Raw genomic sequence first — 27,950 nt, 5'->3', positions numbered from 1 at the left:
TATAACTTTTTCAGTACTTTTTTTATCACTTTTGACAATGTTTATTGATTTATTTATTTTTTTGACTATGATGGTTTGTGGCTTATTTTGACAAACTTACTCTGACTTTTTATAACTTCTTCTCAACATACTATACTAGGAATATTGTATCAGTTTTTTTCTGATATACTGTACTATGACATTTTTTGACACACATATTACTATGATCTTATGACTTTTGGCAGACTACACTATGTCTTTTTTCAATATTATGACTTTTGTATCATTCTTTTCCAGATATACTGTACTATACCATGTTTTTTTTCAATATCCTATACTACGATTTTGTTTGACTTTTATCACAAAAGTAATTTGACATTGTTGCATGTTCTTCGACATACATACTATGACTTTTTGTTGATATGCTATCCTATGACTTTTTCAACATACTTATACTATGATTTTATGACTTTTTTTCATACGTATACTGTAAGTTTAGTAAACATACTAAACCATGACTTTTTATCAACATGTATACTACGATTTTTGTATCACTTTTTTATCTTTTTTTAACATACTATACTGCGACATTTTTAGACTTACTATAGTATGACTTTTTCACCTTTTTTGACTTACTATAGTATGACTTTGTCACCTTTTTTGACATACTATTCTCTGACTTTTTTCGACATAATATACTGTGACTTTTTTCTTTTGGCATTTTAGGCCTTTATTGGACAGGACAGCTCAGACATGAAAGAAGAAAGAGAGAGGGAATGACATGCAGAAAAGGGCTGCATGTCAGAATTGAACCTGCAGCTGCTCCGGCAAGGACTGGGCATTTGTACACTGGGAGAACGTGTTCAATGACTTTTTCATACTATACTATGTCAATTTTTTCAATGTTCTATACTAAAACATTTTTGTGAGACTGTGTCATTACTTTTTTGGACATACTATATAATCAATAGCTGTTTTTGTCATCGCAAAGTGGGCAGCAACTGCTAGCTGAGAAGGGACCATGCATAGATGTTGTGTGAGAAGGGGAAAGGGGAGGGGGATGTGTTGGACAGTTCACCACTGTGTCTCCCAAAGGGAACGGTCTGGACAAGAGGGGAACAGGGACCATGAGCCTCCTTCAGCTGATCACTTTTTTGCATGATGAGAATCTATTTGAGATCTACCACAACTTTTGGACTACTCTCAGGATGGCACTTACTCTGCCAGTCGCTTTGGCTCAAGCAGAGAGGATTTTTTCAAAACTAAAGGTGATCAAGTCATACCCGAGGTCAGCCATGTTCCAGGAACGGCTAACTGGCCTTGCCATCATCAGTATCAATCACTCAGTAGGGGAGCAGATTTCATATGATGACATCATTGAGGATTTTGCATCAAGGAGATTCTCATGCATGATAGATATTTATTCTGTATCTTATTTATTTGTATATTATTGTTAATATTTTTTATTATTATTGCTCTCTGCCCTTGTTAAATATTTTATTATCTAATGTATATATTTTTGGTGCATTTATATGCATGTACAGTATATACGTACAGTAAGTAAATATATAATATAGATATACTGTATATATAATATATATATATATATATATATATATATATATATATATATATATATATAATCTACTACATAAATATATTACATATAAGTGAAAGAGAAAGAGTGAGTCAGTGAGAGGGAACATTTAAAAACCACTCTTAAGAGAATTCCGTTATTTACCTATTGCAGGAACAAGAAACACAATTTTTAAGGTGCACAAGCTCTACCTCCAACATTACCCAAAGACGATGAACACAATTCTGCACAAAATATGACAATAGTTATGAGAACTTAAATAAATATGCCTGTATATAGTATATATTTATACATTGAGTTGAGCGTGCTCAAAGGGGGTCTCGCCCAGGGTGTAATTAAATGTAGAACTGCAACTGTATATGATGACTTTTTTTAGATATGTTATACTTTGACTTTTTTCAACCTTCTTTACTGTAACTATTTTAACATACTATACTACGACTTTTTATCACTTTTTCGATATGCTATACTAAGCTTGTATATGACTTTTCTCAACATGCTATACCTTAACTTCTCTCTTCCAAAAACCTTAAAATTTTACACTTTTGTTTAATACATTATGGGTATATTCAACATTTCAATGACAGTCATACAATTTAAAACTATTTTCCAACCCACTCTTCAAACAATTCTCACTACTTCACATTCTTCTTACTTAACAAAAAAACTTTTGTTCATGACTTTAAATGAGGTTGAGACATGTGGCAAGGAAGGCTATTCAAACCACTATCTATATCAATATAAATACATAACAACAACGCATCTCCTACTTTCAAACGTAAATTGACTTAACAAGTTATTAAGTTAATAATTGGTCAGGTAAGTGAACACTCAGTCTACATGAGACGGAGATGTTTGTAAAAGCTTCTATTAAAATGGCCAACTGATCAAACTGTTCTTGCACCAATCGTCCTCAAACCTGAAAATAAAACCAAACGTTTGGTGCTAGTTAGTTCACTGGAAAACTGTTGAACTGTAACACCAATTATCAGTAGGTACTGAACATCTAAGAATATCCAAGAATGGATGTTTCTCTTTAAAGTGTCTGGTTGAAACAGCAATATATCTGGTAGCAGAAGAGAGAAAATGACAGCACAAACCTGCCTGTGATTGTGATTCAAGCCCACATTATGTATGATATATTGGGAGGCAAAATATGCTTGATGGCATGGCAATTAGGAGCCATAAATTTTCCCAATGTGACGCCAGGATCATTACCACCTATATTGCTGTGATGAATGTTTCATGAGACTTAGTGGTTATGAATATATGTGTCCGCATTTTGTATGCACATATTAAAATAATGGAAAGTTCCACTGTGAGGTTGTTTAGGAACATTTAGATCCAAACTCTGTCCAGTCATCAGTTACAGATGTAAGTTGCATGCTGCCAAAAACAAACAAACAAGCAACTTACAGTAATAAATGGGTAAATCATTGTGTTATTTTCAAAACAATGTGTTTTCTATCATATGACTCATCATTACTATTCTCAGTGTGGCTGGCTTCTTTGGTGAAAAAGTGAAGTTCTGGAGAAATAAAACTCAATCCCTGAGTATTTTGAGGATCAGTCCAAAAATGTCAATTTTTTGTGTGGACCTTCAGTATATCAGTCAATATCAGTCTTGTGATCAGTGAATTCATTTTGGAAACAGCAAGTTTAGGCAGAGTGGAAGGAAATTTGAAGTACAATAATCCACATGCAACAGATGTTAACTGAGCGTAAAAAAATGTAAACACAGACTACTCAGTGTTTCCAAAAATGTAATTCATCCCACACACAAATGTGTCCACACACTTTGACTGTGACATATGCTTGGATATGTACAGCTCTCATGCTCTCACAGTCACACACCAACACGTGCAGGTGCAGCTCTTTTTTCTGATGAGTCTATAAGTGTTTCCAAAGAGTGAGCCGCTCTGTGACAGCTGCCTCTACATACACTGTTAACTTGAAACTCTCCATCGCACTTTCCCTTCCCTTTGTTCTGTCCCTCTTTTCTCCATCCCACTTTTGCTGGCACTTCTCTCTCTGTATCTCTCTCTCTCTCTCTCTCTCTCACTCTCTCTGTCTTTCCTCTCTGGCTGAGCCACGCTGGAGTCAATCTTTCATCCAGAGGACTAAAGTGCCAACTCTTAAGGTACAGTAACAAGAATAAAACTCCAAGTCATACAAAATAACTCCATAGTCTGCTATAGGGCGGAGTGAAAAATAATATGTAGTGGTTTTGGGGGTTCAGACCAAAGAAGGGAAACAGCTGCAGTTATGCCAGTGCCAGGATTGCATTTCTATCTCCACACATTGACAGAAAGTTCAACAATTACCCCAGAGCACAGACTCAAAATATGATTAGCATGGACCCAGATGATAATGGCTTTTACATGCAATTACGCCAAAGGGGGAACTACCCAGTATGGGAATAATGTAGCTGGGGAATGAGACAATTGCTTGCTAATGTCTGTTGTTGTTGGCTGACCAAATGGAAATGTCTTTATTATAAGGTTTTATATTCAGACAGGCTGGATCTGCAGTAAATCATGTGATGGGTATCATGAAAAAAAAGTTTATTTTTTAATTGAATTAATGTTGTGAAAGGTTTTAAGTGATTTTGAACCACAAGCATACAGATGAGACAATAGATGGTCGATGTGCAGCATTGACTGAACAAAAAAACTCACAGGTCAAAAAATGTACAACCAATTGTGAGAAGCAACCAAGTGGATGCACTTAAGTAAGGTAACACTGAGATCTACACATTTCCACACGTTGTTTCCCTCTCCAAAAGGGAATTGATGAATTAAATTTTCATATTAATTGATTTCATATTGTTGTGAAGGGTTGTGTGCACGCCTCTTGTTTATTCAAATGAGCTTCCACAAAAGTTGGAAGATGCACCGGTTAGTAAAGTGTGATACTACTGAGCTGCTTCTGTTCATGTCAGTGCATGAAAGGACAAACATGCTGCCAAATGTATCGCTGTTTTGTTTTAAAGTAAATTGTACTAAGGAAAACAAAATGCAAGATTAATTCTAACTAAGTAACACATACTTCTAACTTATTGAACGAGTGTTGTGTTTTAAAAGCAATTGTTTTCTTCGAATAAAAACAGTAGAATATGGAGAAAACACAAACAAAATGAATGTGTCATGTGTATTTATTTATTTGAACACTTTACCACAGATGGAAATATTAATGATTAGTAATGATGAAGCAAAGCTTTCTGGCTCCTGGTATTTTGAAATTGTCAAAGATAAACACAAACAAAGTACAATCCATTTAGTTTATTTGAATTAGAATTTTAACAAAGTAGATAAAACAAGTAAACTGAGAAAGCTGCTAAAACAAAAAGCCTAAATCTGTTTTTGGATCGGGCCTTGACTGCCAAAAGGGAAGCTAAGAAAGAACATCTTTCTTCGTGACTTAACTTGATTTCAAGAATTTCCTGAGGCACCTTTGGGTGAGACCCAACAACAACGCGAACAATAACTCTTTCTCCCAGAAATAAATGTTTGACTGCAATATTTCTAGCTGAGTCGAACACGGCTGACAATATCATAGCTGTAAGAGCTTTCCTGGTGGGAGTTCTACACACCCTCCTGCAACAATACAATGATACACACATACACACGCAAAAAAAACAATAATACTAAAAGTACACTAATTCAAAATCCAAACTTTCACCAAACTATTGCATTAGAAAATGGACACACATAGAAAAAGAAATGGTAACAAATTAAATAACCAAAGAAGTGTCAACACACTTATAACATTAAGAAAAACTCCAAATTGATATGCTTTTAATTAAGCTGCTTATTGGCAGTGTTGTGTTAATGTTTTATTGCTTCTATACTACAACTTCTACTATAATATAATAATAATAAATAATAATAATAATAATAATAATAATAATAATGAATTTCCATAGAAAAAGAATTAGATATATATTGCTAGTGTAAAATTTATTAAATCTGCAGTATACCTTTGTCCATTCTGCATTTGTATCCACCGTATAAGACATGAAAAATGCTGAATGAGATGTGATTGTTGCAGCTAATTTAATCAATTTATCAGCTTAACCTTATTCTTCCCAAAGCACTCCACTTTATTTCTATTATTTGGACAATCTCCGATCAGGATGCTCATAAAAGCCGTGGGTGCTTTTTCACTGGGAGTCAGCTGTCTCGTCTTGCGGTGTTGGGTAACCCTGAGTCAGGGCTCTGTGGCTTGTCTTGATGTAAACAGATGGTCTCGACTCTGATGACTAACTTCTGATCTTACCCAGATAGGGGTTCAGGCTGTCAGATGAGCTTTCCAAGCACTACGGAGGTGACACGACTGAAATGGTTTGAAATATGCAGAATGTAAATAAAGGCCAAGGTCCGATTTCCTGTAAGAAGTTCTATTTAGATCATCACAATTGAACTGTGTGATGACTGACCAGCTCTAATCCCATGGTTTTGTGAATTTGCACTTTCTTGGTACTATATATACTGTATATCCATTATGTGCCTTGACATTTACTCAAAGGTATTCACTTTGAAAAAAAAGGTGGTGCCGAGGCAGTTCTGCAGTAACACAGTTTCAGACATGCCAAGTTGGTAACAATGTTTTTTATAGATATTTTTAAGATATTTTACCTTTGTACTTTTTGGTGTCCTTTTCAACGTGACATAGATGTAGTAATCAAATTGTATTAAATGTCAAGGCTAACTGTTAGCTATACAATTAGTTTTGCTTCAAACTTTACTTTACCATCACTTGAACATGTCATGTAAGCTTTCTGTTAAATTAATAATAAAACTAAAGTAGGTAGGTAGTCTACAGTAATGTAACAGCTACACACTTCTGTCTGTTTTTATGAAATGTATTTTTTTTCAAGAAATTAGCTTTCAATGTATGCACCTTACTTCCAACTACTGTAGCCTATGCTGTCACAGAGTGTTGGGCCGGCCTTAATGAGAACCAAATGTCCTTGACCTTTACTCACACTGTCCACCTTCCTTCACATTACTCATACACTGATGGTATTCTTCCATCTGTATGATGTCATCTTAAGAACAGTGTATATTCTCTGGAATAGAAATGAGACAGGAAGAAGGACTTTCCAATGGGGATGAAGTGATCATCCCTTTAGCTATACTGCTCCTGGAGCTTACAAGCTTGACGAGGACCAGGGTTGCCAAACGAGGCAGCTTAATGCAGAGAAAATATTCCTCTCCATCTCTCCACCTTTCTTTTAAGAAGGGAGAGTAAGGAGGATTTGTAGGGTTTGTATGGATTGCATTCGATCAGACTGGACCTTTACTAGGATCTCTTCTCACATTTTCCATCCAAAGAGACTGAGGTGCTAGCAGACCATCACATCATTACATGGCTGTGATAGCTATACCTCTGTTATAAGGGAAAGTAGGCAAGGTGCCCGTGTGTGTGTGTGTGTGTATGTGTGTGTGTGTGTGTGTGTGTGTGTGTATTTGTGCGTGTGCGCGTGTGTGCATGTGTGTGTGTGTGTGTCTGAGTCTCATCTACCAGTTTGGCCTGTCAAGATCTAACATTTGTCATACATTTATACTTTTTCCCTCTCTTGGAGTCTTATACAGTTTATTTTCTGGCTCTTCCTTATTCAATCTCCCCGAAAACAAAGCACATTGTGTTGCAATTCTATAAATTTGCAAAATAGTTTGTTTATAATGTAATTTTATGTTATGTTTGTCATGTCTTGCTCCCTGATACTTGTTAAGTATTTAAGTTTTATATCCAACTTGTGTTTACTACCTTGATTAGTAACTTATAAATACAGTCAAATTGAAAGATATATTTGCTCACATTAGGTTGAAAGCTACTTCTGGTCCAGTGAATCAATGAATGTGCAATACATAACCCTGAAAATATTTGGATTATGAAAAAATACGTATAAACGTATATACGTATGAGCATAGTGGATAGGAGATAGCTTCCTGTGGGATCAAACTGTGTGTGATTAAAGTTCGCTCAAAACGTTTTTTTTTCTCACTTTTTCTTAAAACACTATCCTTTGCTGCTTTAACCTTTAGGAATCAATCAGTAAGTAATGTAATCATCTAATATCTGATATAGTCACAGACTTTCTAGTGCCATCTTATGGTGTCCTTAAAGCAGGTATGATAATAGTCCGATCGTTAAAGTGGGCTAACAGAGGTTACAATTTTTATCCTTTTCATGGTGTAATCCTCATGCAATGTTGTTTAAAAGCCCTTGATCAAGATATGTATTCTTAAACAAACCCAGTAGGGCTGCTAAGTGACCAATTGTAGAAGTGTGATCATGTAATATTATTGCATTGTTGGATTTGTCTGTGAAGGCAGTGGAAACATTGTGTGATCGATTCATTTGCATCTGTCAATTCCAAAACCTGCCTTCAGTAATAGTCATTACTACATATATTTTCAATCTCTGCAAAACTCAATATATACAATACATATATATATAATTTCAATGCACAGTACTCTCCATACATGCATGTGTAAGTATCAAGTGGAAACTTCCGTATCTAAAAAGTGAAACCAATGCAAAAGGGCCTTAACTTTTTTAAATAAACAAATAAAGCAGGAGATGCTTTAGGGGCGTGGTTCCAAGCCGACCTGTCAATCATGACAGAGGCTTAGAAATGTTTATCCATGTTACTGTGTACAATTAAATTGCTGTGAATTTGTTTTTGGGTGCGGTCTATGTTTTTAATCTTAAACTTTGACCCTCTCACTGTGTTTTTCCACTTCAAAGATAATTGGAAAACTTTGGTTGCCTAGGAAAGTCTTGGTCAGCGTTCTGCCAACCGAGCTAGCTAGCACTACCGTCTGCCGATTTTCAACAAGCTCTGTGTACTGCCGTAGCTACATGCTCACGAATGGCAACAATACTGGTAGATCAGTCTTCACTGCCAGTAAAACTCTGCTCGATGACTTACGTGAAAAGAGTTGAAAATCAGCGACTTTTCCTGTTTTAGCATTTATCTAAGCGCAGCACCATTGAAACCATACACAAAACAGGTATAGACGTGTTATTCTCCCCAGCTCCGCTATTTTGTCTATTTATGTTCACTTCTGGTTCTAAAATACCAAGATGGCAACAGCCAAAATGCAAACTGCTGGCTTCAAAATGGCACTCAGAATGACAAACCAATAAATGACAAACCAGGTGACTACTGATGCCACGTCCATTCTTTATATACAGCCTATTGTACGTACACATGTAGTCTGACATGTAATCAATTAAGCAAAAAGGCTTTTATTACCCCTAAATGTTAGGTTGTTCTTCCAGTGGTGTGCTATAATGCTGTATTAACAACACAATGCCTCTATTAGGACAAAGTGTCATCTTACGAAATCAATACCGACATGTCTGACAGTCCCGAGTCTGTCTGTCTGTCTACCTGTCCCCTGCTAACTGTTCATGTCATTAGTGCATTACAGCAGGCGCTTCCCTGAACTGTTTGGACGGCTGTAACTGGAGAGGAAGTCAGAATCAGAGTATGAAAACCCAGCTGATATGGCCTGGGTTGATAATGTCGTTTTCCCTCTTGTGACAATCATCAGAAGTGAAAATGATTTTATCCTTTCTCAATCTAGCGATAAGCTCCTTCTGTTATGGGAAGAACAGAAGGACTCACGGCTCATCAAAAATAAAAAGATTTATTTTTAAGGAGAGAGAAGGGAAGTGGGGACGCAGACACCAGGGACCGGGACGCAGAGGGCGGGGTCTCGGGGGCAGGAGGACACTCAGGGAAGCGTGGAGCCTGGGAGGAGACACGGGAGGTGAAGCTTGGGAGAGCCAGGAGCGTAGAGCCGAGGAGGAGACACAGGAACTATGAGCGGAGACGGTGACGAACTGAAGCAGGACGCCATGGGAGGTTGGACTGAGAGGAGAAGCCAGCTGATCGGAGACGGGAGGTGATGACTACGGGGAAGAAAACAAAAAGAGGTAATTAACATAAAACACAGAGATAAAAAATGCTCAAGGACTAAGAGGCTTGTAAGACGCCTCACCAGTGTGACTGGAGCAACGATCAAGCAAGCAGGGTTTGAAGCGCCGGGTTAGAAGTACTGTTGATGACCGGAGATGGAAGGAAGGCGTGATGGAGCAGGTGATTGTGGATTAGACTCAGGTGTGCGTGGTCAGCTGGCTTCAGCAGGAGGGAGAGTGAGGAAAACAGCAGAGACAAACAGAGCAGGCCAACAGAAAACTCAGATAGAAAAATAGTAAATAAAACAAATGCTCATGGCCAGCCGAACCTCAACCATGACACCATCCGGTTCTTGAAGGCCCTCGGTGGGCCTGCAAAGTCTTTATACATATATACAGGTGTTCATAATAACAAAAACAGTCCCACAAAAAATGTCCCATGCCTTCCAACCCAGCTTTGGCACTCTTATCATTGCAATTGCTCATATCAATTTAGTACGATAAAAACATGTGTGAGCACACTTTTCCCACACACATTCCTCCCTACCCTGCACACACACACACACACACACACACACACACACACACACACACACACACACACACACACACACACACACACACACACACACAATAAGGTCCCCATGAAAGGAGGGCTGAGATATAAGGAGACTTAACCAAGTTTGACAGTCAACAGCCCTATTAAAGCAGGCCCCACTGCAACCAAACACAGCAGTAATTGTAAATGTCAGGCAGAATTAACACAAAACTAAATAGCTTTACTTTCCGTATATGTATATACAAGAGGAAGAAAGCAAGAAAAATTAGAGCACAACCCTAAGACACAGCCTTACACAAGTCAGTTGTCAACTAGCTTCATAGCATGTCTTTTGTATAATGTTAATCTCAGAGGCAACATGATCCGTGCTCAAAAGCATCAAATTATAAATTTTGACTATATAAACAGATTACAAATACAGTATTTAGACCACGTACCATTTATGGGTTTTCAACAAAATACATTTACCATGCCAGTACACTTGTATATATTACTCCACATTCTCTTTCTCAGTATGATCAAATTGCAAATGAAATGACTGATGGTGAAAGGACTAACCCAGTGCTGGACTCTTCTTCTACATTCCTGCAGGACTACTGTGGTATGACTGACTGGCTGGCTGGCAGGCTGACAGATGGACTGTGGTAAAAATCTGATCTGGCTTACTTTGGGAAAAGGCCGGAAAGAACTTGTCATGTCTCCTCTGCTGACATGGAATACACACAAGAGGAATAAAGGAAGGAGAAAAAAAATGAAAGTGAGACTGAATGTGAGAGAGATAGAAATCTTGCTTTATGCACTATGTGGAAGCATTTATGCATGTATGACATGGCCTGAGCAGTACGTCTGCTTGTGTCATTTGTTGTTTTTTGCTGTGTTATTTCCCAGTTGCCCAGTGCTCTGTATTTGTGTGTGCGAGCAGAGATCTGGTGTCGTGTTCGCTGGTTAGGTCATGAGTCCTCATAGACTGGGTATGGATTATCTTATGATCGTTCTGGGAAGAGCTGCCCACACGGCAGCTCCATCCAGAACATTCAGGGAACTAGTATTTTACATACCGTACTCTGTGCTAACTGCCATTTTGTCTTTAGGTCTTAAGCGGGAAAGCAAAAGGATAACTGAGAAATACCCAAACTCAGAATGAGATCACGTTTCAATGTGTTGCATTGTATTAACATTAGAATTATCAGTAATGCCTTTGAGGGTAATGAGCTCACTGCCGCAGGAATATTGATCCAACGTTGTCTTTTTTATTCAATGCATTCCTCTTCTTTGTCTTCTACATTACCCACAATGCAACTCAACCACAGACATCTTGTTTCCTATGTTAGTAGCAGCTAATGTAGCCTCCAGCCGCTAGTCCCAAATGGAGATGAGGAGGCCACATTAGCTCAATGTAATGGCAAATGCCAGTGATGTTTCAACCTTGTTCCATGGTTTGAGCAAGCTTTCCAAAAAATGTTCACCACAGCGTAGAGCATAACAGAGAATTTAGACAGGCGGGGGGTCGGCACAGCAGAGAGAGACAGCATATTTTCACATTTTATTTCACATTTTATTTCAACCAAACTAGAGTTTCTGAGTTGTTGGACCTAACCAAGAGTGTTTTCATCTTCTTTCTGTCTAGTTTGAGTTAAGTGTGTTTTACAATCAGTTAAAAAAGCAATTGCGCAGTGAGCGTGAGAAACTTGATTTTTCTGTACAGGCATAGGAACATTTCCTTAGCTTGTGTAATGCAGAATACTTGCCGCTCGTGCGCAATGCTTCCTTGTACATGTAGGCACTCTCAGCATGGCTGCGCAAGCAGGAGATAGCAGCTTTCCCACTCAATATACAGAGACAAATAATGGGTAGTTTATTTCCTCAATTTATTAACATTGATTGGCCCACCATCCACATACATGGTGGCAAATGTTCCTTTTAATTTTAGTTACTCTATACTGTATCTGTATATCACCCATTCACTAATAATGTGTCAAATATAATTGTCTTGTAGTGGAATCAAACCCCGCCAATTATATAGTAATGCTGACTTTTGAGTGCTGGCAATGACATCTTCTGGATCTTCTTCTCAGCTGTTTCAGTCAAAAGTGGCATTAACATGTGGCCTTGCAATTCACAGAGGTCAAGCTGAGTGAGAAGGGATGAAAAATACTAGAAACACCAGTAGTCAAAGACAGACCTTGTCAGAAATGTATCCCTGTGTCCCTGGCCCTCGACCCCAATCATAAAACTCACAGACACAGAGGAAACCCACCAGTAAATCAGTCTGTCACTGGCTCTCACACACTGGGTTTGATCCTGGTGATATATGGCTTTAATATGTGGGTGGAAAGATGGGGCAATGAAGAGAATGCAAGACAGACAAAGAGAGAGAGAGAAAGAGAAAGAGAAAGAGAAAGAGAAAGAGAAAGAGAAAGAGAAAGAGAATTGCACATAGAGAGTGACTTGTGTTTGTGTGGTGCATCCGGTGAGAACTTCAACATTCATTAAAATAATAACTTATAACAAAATCTAATTTCTGTTCTGAGATTGCAAATACACACAAATAAACGTCCACCCTTACAGTTATATGTGATGTTTTATGTTTATTAATCAAAACATCAGCCTAGTCATGCACAGATTTATTTTCTCTCACCATAAATGTAGAAAAGTCAATTTAACTCAATTTATCTTAAATGTAATTGGACTTGTAGACTGGGAGGAAATGTTCTTAACAATTTCAACAAGATAAGATGAAACTTTAGACCTGCTAATCAAGTTGTCATGAAGAGAGTCTTTGAAACAAAGTAAATAGAACTGAAATCAATTTCAGTATTTCATATGCAATTTTAAATGTATAAAAACATGTTAATTTCAAACCTGTTTTTTTTTACATGAACAATATCAAACAAATATCATCTGCTTATCAAGAAACCTTCTATAAAAATCTATCTATAAATTACATAAATGTTCGTCTGTGTGTCTGTTATTTGCATATCTCTCGAACCGGTAGTCCAATGGATTTCAACCTAGACAGGTGTGTCCTGCTACAAGCACGAGTAAGTGCAGTGCCAAGTTTGATGTTTTTTGGATTAGAAATGCAAAATATTTTGGTAAGTATCGGTAAAAGAAGCACACATTGGCTCTAGCCCCTGACCGGTCCCCCTCTTACACTGCACACTGGGTGAGCACAGTGCATTGACAGAGAGGGTTGAAGAAAGCAGCGGATCTTTGGGAGCTACAATGTGAAAAACACCTCAGACCCACAAAAATGTGCAAAATGTGGTGATATCAACATGCAATAGCATTAGCGACCAAAAAGACAACACAAAAATGTAGTTTAACAAAAAACTCTCCCTCTCTCTCTCTTGCCCCAAAGTTCTCTGTCTATCTCTCTCTGCACACACACACACACACACACACACACACACACACACACACACACACACACACACACACAGTCCGGAGACCGGCTGAATGTCTCTGTATTTGGTTTCTGGTGGTTGATTAACGCAGATGTGCTGATTAGCTCTCGTAATAGGTATCACTAGATAGCGCACTGCCATGAGTCCATGAGGCAAATGTCTGACTATTCCACATTTTAACTGTGATATTTTGTGGTTAAATTCTGCCACGTTCCTTGACAGGTAAATTTAGTAATACACTGTCTTCCTCTGATTTAGAAGTACACTGTAAATCAGTGGTAGGCTATACAGTGGAGCTGCATATTAAGTGGTTGGGGTCAATTTAAGTCCAACAACTTTTCCGTTTTACATCTACAGTATGTGTTGAGGAATGCAAAAGAATAATTTAGGAGAAGGCCGGGAGAGTTATAACACTCAAATAATCTCTTATTGCAAAAATGTTTAATAGCTGTGTGAAATTAATTCATGGGAATGATGCAAAGAGTGTGACAGCAGTGGAAATTGGCCTCTTTAGCATTTAGCATTGTGACCTCAACATGTTATCATCCTGCCTGCTGCTAGAAGGAGATACAGATGGACAAGTAGTCTGTATACTGCTGTTTAATTAATACTAATTAGCTGTTAATGTCTGTAAATTGATCTTAATTAATACTACATGCATTACAATGTGATGCCAATGAAGCAGAATTGACTTTAAGAGCAGAGGAGAGAGGATAAAACATGGTAAAGAGGTGAAGATGAGAGAGTAGTAGAAGATGAGCTGAAAAGTGAGGCAGAGAGGTGAAGAGCAAGGAAAAATATTGAAATGAAAAGAAACTGAGTAAGAAAAAGAGGGGGGAAGGAAAGAAAGACTGGAGAAAAAGACGAATAAAGAGTGACAGAAAGGATGTAGAGAGAGCGAGAGAGAAAGACGGAGAGAGATGACAGAGTGCTGACATCAGAGGGCCAGCAGTCCTTCCACATCACTCAGCATTCATGGAAAATCAATTCTCCCCGGTATAGGCAGCGGTGTCAACAGCAGGCGGGACCAGCAGCTCTATAGCCTCGCTTCAGCCATTAACAGAGTGGTAATAGCACTCTTCAGGTATCATTACAGAGACTCTAATCTTCATATAGGGTTCTGGGCTGTGCTCCAGAGGAGGTTCAGGGTGTGTGGCAACTTTTAATGTGATGACAAGTTTTTAAGAGTAAAATTTGTGGATATTTTTGGTGAAACACAAAATGCAATTTATGTATACATATTGTAAATAATCACCAAATGTTTTAATTTATCACCAATCACCAATATTTGTTTCAATTTAAGCATAAAAACCTGTATTGGTGTTGTTGTACGGACATAAATAATGTGTGTGAATCTTCTGAAATACAATACATCAGTAACCAAGACTTTGTAATGTGCTTAATCCACAATAGATGGTTATGTTATAGTAGGTGACCATGGAGATTGTGGAAGTAAAAATCCTTCATTTTTAACTCTAAGTTTAGTTTAAATTTAGGTGTCCATCCATTCATAGTGCTTCCTAAAGTTGAATCTGATCATGGTTGTATCATCTTGGCTCTTCATGAGAGTAATTTTACCTATTTAGCTTGATCAAAACATACAACTACCTGTACTTTCCACTACTGGTGAGGATGTTTTGATGATAGCTTCACTTTCTTTTGTGTGTGTGTGTGTGTGTGTGTGGTGTGTGTGTGTGTGTGTGTGTGTGTGTGTGTGTGTGTGTGTGTAAAGCACAGGCATTACAAAACCAGCAACCAATAGTCATCTATCTTTGCATGTGTGCACATGTGCATGTATGTGACGGAAGACAGTATTGTGACAGCTTACTGCTCCCTGCAGTGTACATGTGTACATGTAAGACCCTCTTTTTGTCAGCGCTGCCTTGCTTTGTTTGTTTGCTTGCACAGTCTGCACAATGCTGGAGGGGCAAAGCCTTTACTCTTCAATGATCTACTGCTGCAGACAGATAAACATGGTTTGCCTCAAAGATAATTAACACATTTCGTTATTTATCAGGGAACTTTGAACCCAGGAAGTCAGCTTATGAGGATGACATTCTCACGGCAGGCCGCAGGGAGTAGTAGGAGTTTGTAACATGGCCTAAGGCCCTGCAAAGCAGCTGCACACAGCTGGAAACCAGTCTACCAGGAACCAAAAGGGAAGACAGTGAGGAGATAGAGGGATGAAGCCACAGAACAGGCTTCAAAGGGAGGAACTATCTCTACATAGGAAGAATGGGATATGGACAAAAAATCAGGTGCATTTCCATCAGCTGGTATTTACAGTAAGTGACTATGATATTATTTATGACATACAGAGAGTAGAAATTAAAAGGCAAGAATTGGAGAATCTTTATTGTTTTTGATTGGATGTTGGCTGTCTAAAAATGAAAAGAGATAAATGTGCAGGCCAAATCGAAACTTCAAACTAATGGAAAACAATCACTGCAAGGGTTGAAATACAATAAAAAAGAAAATTTTCCTCAAGTCAGCATGAACATGTTGGCACATCAAATGAATACATGTACAGTATACAGGCTTAAACACTGTTCAACTTAAAAGCCACAGTAGCAGTGATGGTTCCAGCCTACACATAAACAGAGGTGGATGTAAAACAAATCTGGACAACGCTGAGTTTTTTGATGATTGCATGTCACTCCCTGTTCAAAATGGGAAATGAATTTTACACATCATGACTTTGTTTTCTCATTATACTCTCAAAGTGGAACCATGCTTTCTGTTTGTGTTCCAGCTAGGAAAGCACATTTTAACAGCACACTGCCAAGCAAGATGATGAATGGTGCTGCTCTTCTCCTGCATTATTGCATTATCTATGCAATTGTATCTATTGCTATTACCAATTTCTTATCTACTTGGACAGAAGTTTCCAGCATAACATTTCCAGCACACCTGCCCTCTATCCTCTTCTCCCCAGCTTCCTCTCCCCTTAACTATCACCCTTTCTACCTCCCCCACTTCCGCCCTCCCTCTGTCTTTCCAATCACCCCAGTGGTTTCAGTCCCATGGAGGTTTTTGAATGAAAACAATACCTAATTGGTGGCGTTGTAAAGCATACTGTGTTCATTGTTTCCTGCATTGAGGAGGGCAGTGTCCTGTTTTCTCTCTGTGCACATCTGCTTGGGAACATCTGGCGAGTGTCAGCCTTCAACATCGAGTAGAGCGACCATCAATCTTTCCCCTGTCCGACACATCTCATCTCCTCCCAGTCCGAAAAATAAGAGACAACGAAAATCTTCCACATTAAAATCACACAACAAATCGACTTTAACCGTGGATGATCGGAAACAAAATGTTTTATTGGATGTGGCCAGCCGGGGAAACGAGGAGGCGGCAGCAGGGAGGATGGGATTAGAAACAGAGGCTGAGATGGTTAAATTGGAAGCTGGTTGACAGATGTGGGAGGGTTTGTGGACAAAGTGTAGCAGGTCCACTAGACAGGTAGAGTAAAAGGGAGTGTCTTGTGACAATCCATCATATCATGACCAGACAGAATGCTGATATTGCACAATTCTGCAAAACTCCATATTTAATTATAATTCTTACACACTGGGCATGCATTGCAGCCATATGAAAATGAATAAGAATGGGGAAATGAAGAACTGAAGGTGGATAGACATTAAAAAAGGTAGGAGTCTTCCATGCAAGTTGTGGCCTTTCATCAAATCAAAATTTATTTTAATTTTCCATTTTTAGTTGTATGTGTATGTATAAAAATGGTGATACAATTTAAAAGAATTTAAATTCTTAGATGATGTTATCCTACTCCGAAGACATAAGTAACGTAATTGGCCTTTTTTTTTTTTCAGTTTCTCATTTTTTCATTTTCATAATGACTGGATTCTTCCGGGCATCTTTTATGAAATCTGTCAAAACCACTATGGCAGGTTACACAAAAAAAACAGAAATGCACCAATCAGATAAAGTTACTTGAAAATCAAGGCACATTTGTCTAGCTGTCAGTAAGAATTTTGTCACTTAAGCAATTTGTAAAAGAACATTTTTACTTTAAATTCTATTTGCTAATTCTTGGAGTGTGGGCATTGATGGCGAAGACTTATCATGGCTATGAAATGACCTTTCTATGGACTTCTTCTTTGTTCATGTTGATTGCCCAATGAACTCACTGATTTGAAACACATGCTATGTGCACTATATATGTCCGTGAGATGATTGCTGGCTTTTATCCTAAAGAAGACAAGATGTGCCAAAAGACTATATCTACGTCTAAGGAATGTTAAATAAAAAGATGAAATCTGAGTTGTGAGTGTTTGACTATCACTTGTGATCTGTGTAACATACCTATCTACCTTATGATTTAAGAGAAAAACTACATTATGTATTGTTCTGTGACATAATCACATCATAGAATAAAAACACAGGAGCAGGTCTATCATGTTCCATTTTTTGGAAAATATTTTGCGAATATTTATTATAAAAATATAAATGTTTCCACTACAAATCATTTTACATTAGTAGACAAGGCCATCTACATTTGCACACGTAAACTCTCACACGGACACACGGATCAGTCTTGAGACAGAAAATGAGGGATCTGGATATTGGGTGCATAACAGTATTGCTCTCTCAGAGATCCCAGGTTTATAAAGTAAGTTAAAACCAAAACACAAATAGCACTGGCACATAATTTACTGTAAGTTACAAAAAAAAAAAAAACATCAATATTGCGCTTTATGTTAACAAATAAATAATAATGTAATCATAATTGACTTTTTATTGTAGAAAAAAACAAAGCAGACAAATATAATCCAAAACAAGATAAAATAAAATACAGATTATTTTTTTGTCTCTTTTTTAATTAAAATGTTGCACAATTTTATTTCATTCCTTTATACATACAAACATTTGTACAAAGAAGGATGGCCATGTACATATAGTGGGATCTGTAGAGCCAGTTGCTATCATTATGATGGTTTACATTATGTACATGCTAATTAGAACATATAGCAGCAACAGCAGCATCCACAGGTAGACCGAGTAACAGAGGACCGACTGACACACTGAATAGGGTTTCCCAAAAGCACCAAAATCACCCCTTTTCATTTCATAAGCTTAGTCTATACCAAGGCATTACCATTTCATTTCAAAGTGCTAAAATATGTCTAGTAAGTGCTTGGAAGACGCTTAAAGATAGTACCCTTGGGGTTAAATATTACCCAGCCAACAGCACAAAGTGCCAGTTTAGAAATACTGTGTATGTGTTGCACTGAGGGACTGACTGGGTGACATTAAAGCAGCAGACTAACTTAAAGTCCTTAAGTCTGTACTTTATAGTACAACGATATTTCAAGGTGCCTTTAGGAAATCCCATCCTGTACATTTAGTTTACTATAAAGTATCTCAGAAAGCAATCATTTATTGAAGTGTTTCATCTTTTTCAGGGTATTTTCACACCTTGACAGTGATGAGAAAATCCCATGCCCCAATGAGAACACAGGCTTTGTGGAAAACAAATCAAAACTGGAGCTTTTTGCTTGGCGATCCCACCATGATCCAACCCAACTAGAGGAGGCACTCTCTTTTTGCATTAAACACACCAGGATTTATGGATACATTTCGTACTTCATACTTTTTTTACAGCACATTTCAGATCCTGCATGGCTTTTTTAATAAGACTACAACACCCTTAGACCAGCAGTGTTGATCTCAACCTTTTGAACTGAGCGTACGCACTGAAAGAAACTGATACCTGATGTTGTGTGGGCTTGATGATGCGAACCTGTCTAACCTGAAGAAGAAACTCAAGCACAAACTTGCCTTTAGTTTCAAACACTTCCGGAACACAAGAAGAAATCTGGAGCTGATACCTGAATGACACCATTTTAACCTATTTAAATTCTCCTTTTTTCTTCTTATACTTTACATTTTCCTTTGTTCTGTCTTTCCTAACCTGCACTCTCAATAACTGATTGTGCTCCATTCCCTCTGACTGTTTCCCCTTGTTAGAGAATAGAATGAATAACGTATACATCCTGAGATTTTACACATAGGGCATTGGGATGAGGGAACAGCAATATAACTGTACATTATCTGTTCATATAAGCACATAAAACATAGATTTCACCATAAAGAAAATTATGTGTGTGAAGTGTGTTATGGCCCCAGTACCTTCAAAGCACAGCGTTCAATACATTGTACATGTGACACACTCATGGCTTTCGTACAATGAGACTATTAAACTGATTATCATAATTATTGCTTTTATGTGACATGTCTACTGAATGCAAATGCTATAGATTAGAGCTACAGACTAAAATGGCTCGGTTAACATCTAGGTGTGTTCATACCAGGTCAGTTCTTGCATGGATCAAGACAGTAAATATAGGTAGTTACAACAAAATCTCACGCCTCAGACCTCCTTAGTCCAGGAAGTGTCCATATCCGGGGGAGCTGCTGCTTGCTGCCATGCTCTTCTACACGTGGCATCTCAGCCATTTCACCGACTCGTTCCGCGGGCTGCTTAGTCAGGTATGGAGGGAGGAGACTGTGAGCATGCCCGTCCCCTTTTTAGCTGTAAAGGGAAGGCTATGCTGTCCAGCTTAGCCAATATTGGAGAGCTCCGGCTTTATGTTAGTCCATTCCCAGTTTTAATCCCAAGGCAGGTCTTCCTGACCTCCTTGGCTATCCCATGCTCTCTCTCTCTACCCTCCTGTTTGTCTGTAAGGCATCTCAACTTGGACATGGATGGACGGAGAGTCGAAGAGTCAGCCAGTTAACTAGCTGACAAGACTGCAGTGAACTCGTTCACGTTTCCCTGTCAGGACTTGATATCGTCTTCCAATGAAACAATGAAAGCTCTAATTTAGATCATATTTCTCCATCCGTTTCCAGTTTATGTATGAAGCCACTGTGTTGGACTGCGATTAGCAACCACACCGACAGACATGTCTCTGGTGTTTTTACATGATGGGTTCAATTCTTAAACAGGTACTGGGCCATTCTTGGTGTGGGAATCTAGGGCTTTGAGGCTGCTCACGATCTTCTTCTGCGGTCCTACAATTGTCACTCCAACCTTTTTAAGATCCCTGGTTTGTGAAGGAAAGGGAGAAAGAGAGAGAGGGTGGAAGAGATATAAAACAGACAAAATCAGGGAGGGAAAGATGGAAAGAAAAAATGAAAAGTGTGCATTAGTGATGGAGGACATGACACCCATGTGGCATTTAATTACATGCTCCCAGCGCTGCTCCCTTCACTTTCCCATGCATCTGTCATTCACAAAGGACTGCATTTCCCAGAAGGCCACTGAACTGCCACATCTCTGAAGTGGGGTCTATGGGTGGAGGGGGTGTTGCCTCTACTCTCCATTACCAACAAACAGGGAGGTGGGCCTATGGGGCTACACTGACAGCTGCTATTATGACCCTGTCAGTGGAGGAAATGGCATGGGAGGGCTACAGTTGCATAAAAGCCCTAGTTTCCTGCATTGCATTGACCTGGATTTCTTTGACAAGGTAGGTATAAGTATGTGGAGAGGAGCAGCACTGGTACATGTACAGGATATTACACTTTGATTCAAATAAATCTGTTAACTTGTTAATACTCTGAGAAGCTTGTACAAAAATTAGTTATATGCATTCATGTGTAAAAAAATAACATTTGTAAGCACAGGGTTGTTATTTTTAAATAAATAAGAGCTAATATATAATGTCAGTTTCACATTTATGCATCATACACATCAAAAACACTGTAGTTAGACAGATCCAATCAAACATTAAGCCATTTTTGAAACATACAGTAACAACAGCCTAAAATATATAGTACACAAAGCATTGTTGATATTACAGTACAGAAGAAGTCACAGTGCATGTTAGGACTAATCTATGTTGCCCATCAGTAAGTAGTAATAATTGCATTGTATTAGTAGAAGCAAAGGAGATGCGATCAGAGTGGTGGCATTACTACAAGAAACACTTTCAGCCATTGAGACATTTGAGTGTTATTTCAAAATGGTCACAATAAAGTTTGTATTATTGAGATGCAGGCAGATCATTTAGTTTTCCAAAGCAGCCAAAATAACAGACATATAGAAAAATCACAATATTGTTTCACTCTGTTCTACAATGTAAAGGGATAGTTCACTCAAATTAAGTAATGCTTTAAATGTAAACTGTGCAATCAATTGGGTATTTCCATGAAGTTTACAATCAACAAAACCAAAGAAGTTTTTGCCTTTTGCAGGAACAAACAGCACCAGTGTGCCATAGACAGACACTATCTAGGTTTCCATCCATACACTAATAATTCAGTATCTGATTGGGAGTCTGTTGTTAAATTAAACTTTTGTTTGAGGTTACAGCTGACAGTTGGATAGAAACACAGCTATTGCGTTATCACTGAACTATCCCTTTAAAAGTCAGACATGTGAAAGCCCATCAGTGATTCTGGAGGTACGTAGGTTACTGCTCCCAGTACGTCTTTGTCCTCCACCCACCATCCAGAGCCTGAGGAGGCGGAGAGGAGCTGGGCGTTAGAGAGTGGTGATTCCCATTGATGGCTCCCATTCTGGGCAAGTGGCTGGTGTGACGTGGACCTCCGTCAGAACCACTCTACTGAGACACAGCCAGGCCCAACAACATTAACACATTAACTGGATGTCATCAGTTTGTGCTTCATCTAGAATGGTATCGGAAGCACATCGTAGTTGCAACGAATCAGGATAAATCATGAGGCTTTACCCATACAGGAAATAAAGATGCTACGAACTTAAAAGTAATATGGAAAGCCACTCCTATGTTTGTGAAAATGGTGGCAAATATTTTATGATCTCAAAATATACAGAAATCCCTTATTCATAAGTTGCTGGTAGACATTTTGGCCAAAAGATTTAATCTCATCTTAAAAATATCAACTCAATAACAATACTACTAATAAAATAAAGGTAAAATGTTTAAACTAATAGCTCTGCAAATACAATTGATCATAACCACGGGCATGTTGGTGGTTGTTTGCTCAGCCAACTATATCATTAAGACCATATGCTTTTGGGATATAGCTATAGCTATAGACATTTGAAAGGCGGGAAAAAAACAAAACAAAAAACATCATGACATTAACACAACAGTTTCAAGTTGAAACACATTATAATTTCATAGGGAGAAGAACTTTGTTGTTGTGTGCAGTAAAGTTTCTTCTTTAACTAGAGATGAAATGCAATCCACTGTTCTGGCTTCCCTTAAAGTTATTGTGACATTATGAGTTGAACCACAAGTCGAAAAGTTTGGATGTATTAGACATTGTGTATACATTTTCAACACTAACACAATTAATATTTATTGTGCCTTTATCCTGTCCCATTAAGAAAGCAGTTGTGTTGTCATCTCCTCTTTGCATCACAAAAAACATATTATGCATTTTTGACACTACATGCACTCTATATAAAAAGACTAATGAGCGCAAATGAACTTTATCCTCATCTTGGATATGGATTATCTCAAGATCTGACTGATGAAACACTTATGTACACAAATACTTATACTCATACTTAAACACAAACTATCACATGAAAAAGATTAGTTTCTTTCTAAAGCATGCATGTCACAGTGCCCAACAATTTCCAACATCCCAGAGTATAACGTCTGCAAGGTATTATTGTTTTGGTGTAGTTAAAAGTGAAACTACACAATTTTAACCACTGCATCGCTTTATGAATACACATAGGTAAATTGTCTAAATTGTTGTGTCACGTTTTGAGTTGCTGGAAGAAAGTGGATGATGGGTAAGGTTTGGGTACCAGGAAGGGTTCTCACCACATGTACTATAATGTACCGTATGTGGTTGTACAAGAACATGTCAGTGTTTTGCCACTGCCCTTTGTAAAGCAGTCTAGGTCACTTCCTGAAATACCTGATGTGAACTTTGCATGCACTCTTTCTATATGGAGAAAATAGTCCAAATAATGCGGTATTTACTAGTCAATCCATTCCACCGTCTTGAAAAAGGACTTCAATTACACCAGCAGATGAGTCAGCACACTGCAGCCAAGTATGATTACCATTCCTCGGAGGTCAGAGCATTGCCAAGCCTTGTGCTGAATAGCAAGGACTAGATTAAGACTGTACAAATCAATAGAACAATCTATACTGAGCAATGCATAGCTTCAGCCAGGGCTGCTAGCCTTGTAGCTGAGCTAGCCTTGAGTGCCTTAGCCTCAGCCTTCAGTGGATTAATACTGCAGTAATCCAATTTAGCATCTAGCTACAGAAAATGCATCATAGGCCAATATGATTTATTTAGCGGGGGGTTTATCTGAGGTGTGTTGTGTCAATACCCTCACCATACAACTCAGTCTGCAGTGTAAGCTTTTTTATTTTGTAATATGTTGACTAAAGAGAACTTTTCATTGATTAGCATATCCACTAACTAAATGGCATTAGAAATGTCAGGAGACTAAATATATCTTTTATATGGTACACCTGACAAAAGAGACAGCATGTAGCTAAAACAGAGAAAAATAAGATAAGAAAGAAGTTGTTATTATTATCATCCAAATAGTGTCTCGCTTCAAAGAAAGCTAAACTTTGCCTCTTGTTCATTTGGTATCTTCTGCACAAAGAATAACGTCACACAATCTAATAAAAGCCTTTTAATAGTTTGTGAAAATAAAGTTCTAATAAAGCCATAGCATAAGTTTAGTCACAAAGACTATACAGTTGCATGCTTAGAACTGCAGTTATATTCCTCCTGCATCTGCATTAAATGCTTTCACGCATGCTTAGGTGGTCACATCAGCTAATCTCATCTTCAAATCAGTAATGTGTCACACCTAAATTGCAAGTCTGTCATCCTGCTGCTGCCTCTGGTTAAATATAGGATATAAATTCTCTATCTTCCTTAGTACATTCATTCTGCTGTTATGCACGCAGTGTGTTCACGGCTGTAACCCTGTTTAAATCTGTTTTCTTCTCTGTTGTTGTCAGCTGTCATTTCCATTTAAATCATTGCAAATGTCAAAGCGCCCCTCCACCTCCCAATCACTGCCAGTCTTCACAGATTCTTCAGCTCCATCAGCCTCAACAGAATCATCAGCCACCAACACCACCACCATTGTGTGGACTCCATGGGGGGATTTATCTTGCGGCTGCTCAGAGCGGACACCCCTTGGTTAAAAATCTCCCCGTAGAGTTTCAGCGTAAAAGACTTTCTCCCAAGACTTAAATATCCTATATCATCTGTTGTTGTAAACCTTCCTCTTTACTCCACTCACTTGTTTCTCCGGATTGAAATACGTTTAAGTTACAAGTCATTGCAATTTTTAATTGCCAATGTGGAAGGTTGCCTTTGGCAAAGATTTAAACTCCTATTTACTTTATAATACTTTTAAGGACCTCTATACTGGCCAATTAGTGACATCAAATCCATAATTCATCATTATATACCAGGGCACACATTACACACTGCTTTTTTCTAACATATAAAGCCTAACACTGTTAATGACTATAGCTATTGGGCACAGCACTGACCACCACTCCACAACTGCCCCTGCTGCTGCCATCACCACAGTGAATGGCTGCTTGGATCACAATGATTAAAATTGTCCAATTATTTACCCGGTCACATTCCATATCAATTAAAGCAGCAGCAGGCCAACGGAGCCAGGGAGGTAGGGAGAGAGAGAGAGAGAGAGAGAGAGAGAGAGAGAGAGAGAGAGAGAGAGAGAGAGAGAGAGAGAGAGAACAAATGTCTGAAAAATATAAAAATAGTCAGCTGTCCTTCATTTTCCAAAGTAGCTGTACTCTGACCTGTAAATCTAAAGGCAGCGTGTTCATCCTTATAATCTCCCAGTCTCTTATCACATTTCTTGGAAATCATAATTCCTTTCAGTCTGCCAGCACAGGACTCTTTCCAGAACCTGATCTACTATCGCAGAACCTTTTGTCAGCCTGCGGATCCTATCAGCAGAGTAAGACCTCTAATCTCTGTCTCTGGTACTAGCACTCCTTTATCCAGGGACATTGATCTACTAAACCCACTACTGTGACAAATACCCAGACACTAATGTAATTTCCCACCAAAAGTCCCTTATACTACAGACATGTAAAACTCTCAACCTCTAACAAAAAAAACCTTTGGATACAAGTCATTTTGTAGAATTAATAATTGCTGGATTACATTAATTCAGTCACATACGTAAATGTTCACATCCAGGACTTGTGTTATATTGTGCTTATAGTCAGTGTTGACTTCAATAGTTCAACAAAAAGCAACAATCACGTGGTTATGGTGAAGGAACCAACATTAAAATATGAATTATGAATAATTTGCTAAGAGCATAAATTGTAGAGAAAAAAAAATGAAATAGGCTATGTTGACCGTGGACACTTTGCTGATATGTTCAGTATTGGTTACACTGCTCCTCCTCATTATGTAAAAAGAAATCTTGGTAAAAAAAATATTCACAAAAAAAAGTAACAATTTGCTGTTCCAAATACGTTTTTAGATGAACATAGATTTTCAAAGATTATTTTTGGGGCATTTTTGGCCTTTATTTTGACAGGACATCTGAAGACAGGAAAGGGGCGAGAGGGACATGACAGGCAGGAAAGGGTCTCAGGTCGGGGTCAAACCCGGGCCCACTGCTTTGAGGAGTAAACCTCTATATATGGGCGCCCGTTCTACCAACTCGGCCATCCGGGCGCCAATGAACATAGATTTTAGAAAATTGTGGAAAATTAACTAATTCGATTTTAGAGTTTTGTGCTCAAAGTATTGATTTTGGGGGAAACCTATGATTCTATGTGTGTGTGTGTGTGTGTGTGTTTGTCAGATAAGAGTCTGTTCAGTCACAACTGAGTTTAACATCAAAATACTATTTTCCTGAGGGAAGGCTTATAGGGTTTAACATCAAGGGACCATTGTCCTAAGGGAAGGCTTATAGGGTTTAACATCAGGGGATCATTGTCCTGAGGGAAAACGCAGGTACGTTAACATTAAAATTACCATTTGGTCTCAGGAAGGGCTTAGGTGCTGTGTGTCATAAATGCCTGACTGTATCAATGTTGTTGTGAGCTAAGCAACTGTTGTCCTTTTGTTTACTTTATAATATACTATTTAAGGCAAGGCACTCTGAAAGAACATCAGGGAACACCAGTGCAGGTCTTCTCTTAATGTTGCATGAAGTTAATTATTAATATTTGACTTATCACAGCATCGACTGTAATTTTTAAGAGAACTAGAAGAAGATTTTACCACATCATCATACTCAACTTCAAGAGAACATACTGTAGGTCATGCAGTGTGTGCTCTCTGATTTCTTTAGATTATGCTCTCAAATAGTTTTCTGAAAATCTTCGCTTGATCTTTGCTCTGCATTTTAATGCTTTACAGTATAGAGTGCCATGCATACCTATTTGACAGCTATGCCTTTATTCGCTCTTTCAAAGGCCCATCTCTCTTCCCTTTTATCTTGTCAAATCTCCCCTCTCATTCCCTCACTCAATAGATTTTCTCTTACCCCCCTCTCCCTTATGGAACTCACAACTCTTGTCCTCTCTCTTTCTTTCTCTTTTTTTGTCTCTCTACTTATCTCTCTTTCTTTTAATGCTTTCACATTCTCCCTCTGTGGTCATACTTGCAACATTGAGAGCGTGGCTAAAGACCTGTCATTTTGAATTACCATGACTCATCTGGATACCTTTAGTAAGGGCTCTATAGCTAACTTTGAAAACAAGAGTGTGTGTGTGTTTGTGTGTGTGTGTGTGTGTGTGTGTGTGTGTGTGTGTGTGTGTGTGTGTGTGTGTGTGTGTGCGCGCGTGTGCGTGTGCATGTGCATCTCTGTTCCTCACCAAGAGCCTCTTCAGATTCATGAATTTCATGAATGGGCAGAGGAGCTTAGTGTGTGTGTGTGTGTGTGTGTGTGTGTGTGTGTGTGTGTGTGTGGTGTGTGTGTGTGTGTGTGTGTGTGTGGTGTGTGTGTGTGTGTGTGTGTGTGGTTGTCTTACTCAGTGGAGGTCTTGGCCAGGGTGTCACAGGAGCTGTAACTGACCCCAGAGAAGGCCTCTTTGCAGGGCAAAGTCCTCATTCCATCCATCCATTCACCCAGTGTCCCCATCGAGGGAACCTCTGAACTGCTCCTGTCCAACAACAGGTTGGCCGGCCTGAGGGCACACAGGGGAAGGAGTAACATAAAAACATGAAGTGACTATGAATAAACAAATTTCCTTGGGTAATGGCCTGTAACACAGTCAGATGAATAAAAAGCCGTTTATAGCGTTGTTTCAGAAACACAAAGGCATTAGCATCACCCTCATCAGTTCTTGTAGAATGGATTTAGGATGTGAATAATAAAGGGTTGTGAATTGTTATTTTACATAAAAGCTCTGCCACTCCCCACAAGCATACAGAACTCAAAGTGCATGTGTGGTAGGGCTCATGAAATGCTATTTTAGCAGCAGCACACATTGCAGCACTGTTTGCATTGACCCATGCTATTCCATTT

At 38.5% G+C, this 27,950-nt stretch overlaps 1 protein-coding gene across 1 annotated transcript in view; it reads right to left on the bottom strand.

The window, feature by feature from the left end:
* Window positions 1–17,894: 17,894 nt before the first annotated feature.
* epha3 (eph receptor A3) overlaps window positions 17,895–27,950 on the bottom strand; it is a 98,984-nt gene continuing 88,928 nt past the window's right edge. Inside the window, 2 exon segments of the mRNA XM_032530303.1 lie at window positions 17,895–20,541; window positions 27,454–27,609. Coding sequence (XP_032386194.1) covers window positions 20,436–20,541; window positions 27,454–27,609 — 262 coding nt within the window. The 3' untranslated portion in view covers window positions 17,895–20,435.

The sequence above is a fragment of the Etheostoma spectabile genome, chromosome 11, assembly GCF_008692095.1.
Source record: "Etheostoma spectabile isolate EspeVRDwgs_2016 chromosome 11, UIUC_Espe_1.0, whole genome shotgun sequence".
NCBI classification, from domain to species: domain Eukaryota; kingdom Metazoa; phylum Chordata; class Actinopteri; order Perciformes; family Percidae; genus Etheostoma; species Etheostoma spectabile.
The sequence above is the reverse complement of the archived record's forward strand: the minus strand, read 5'-3'. Positions and strand labels throughout refer to the sequence as shown.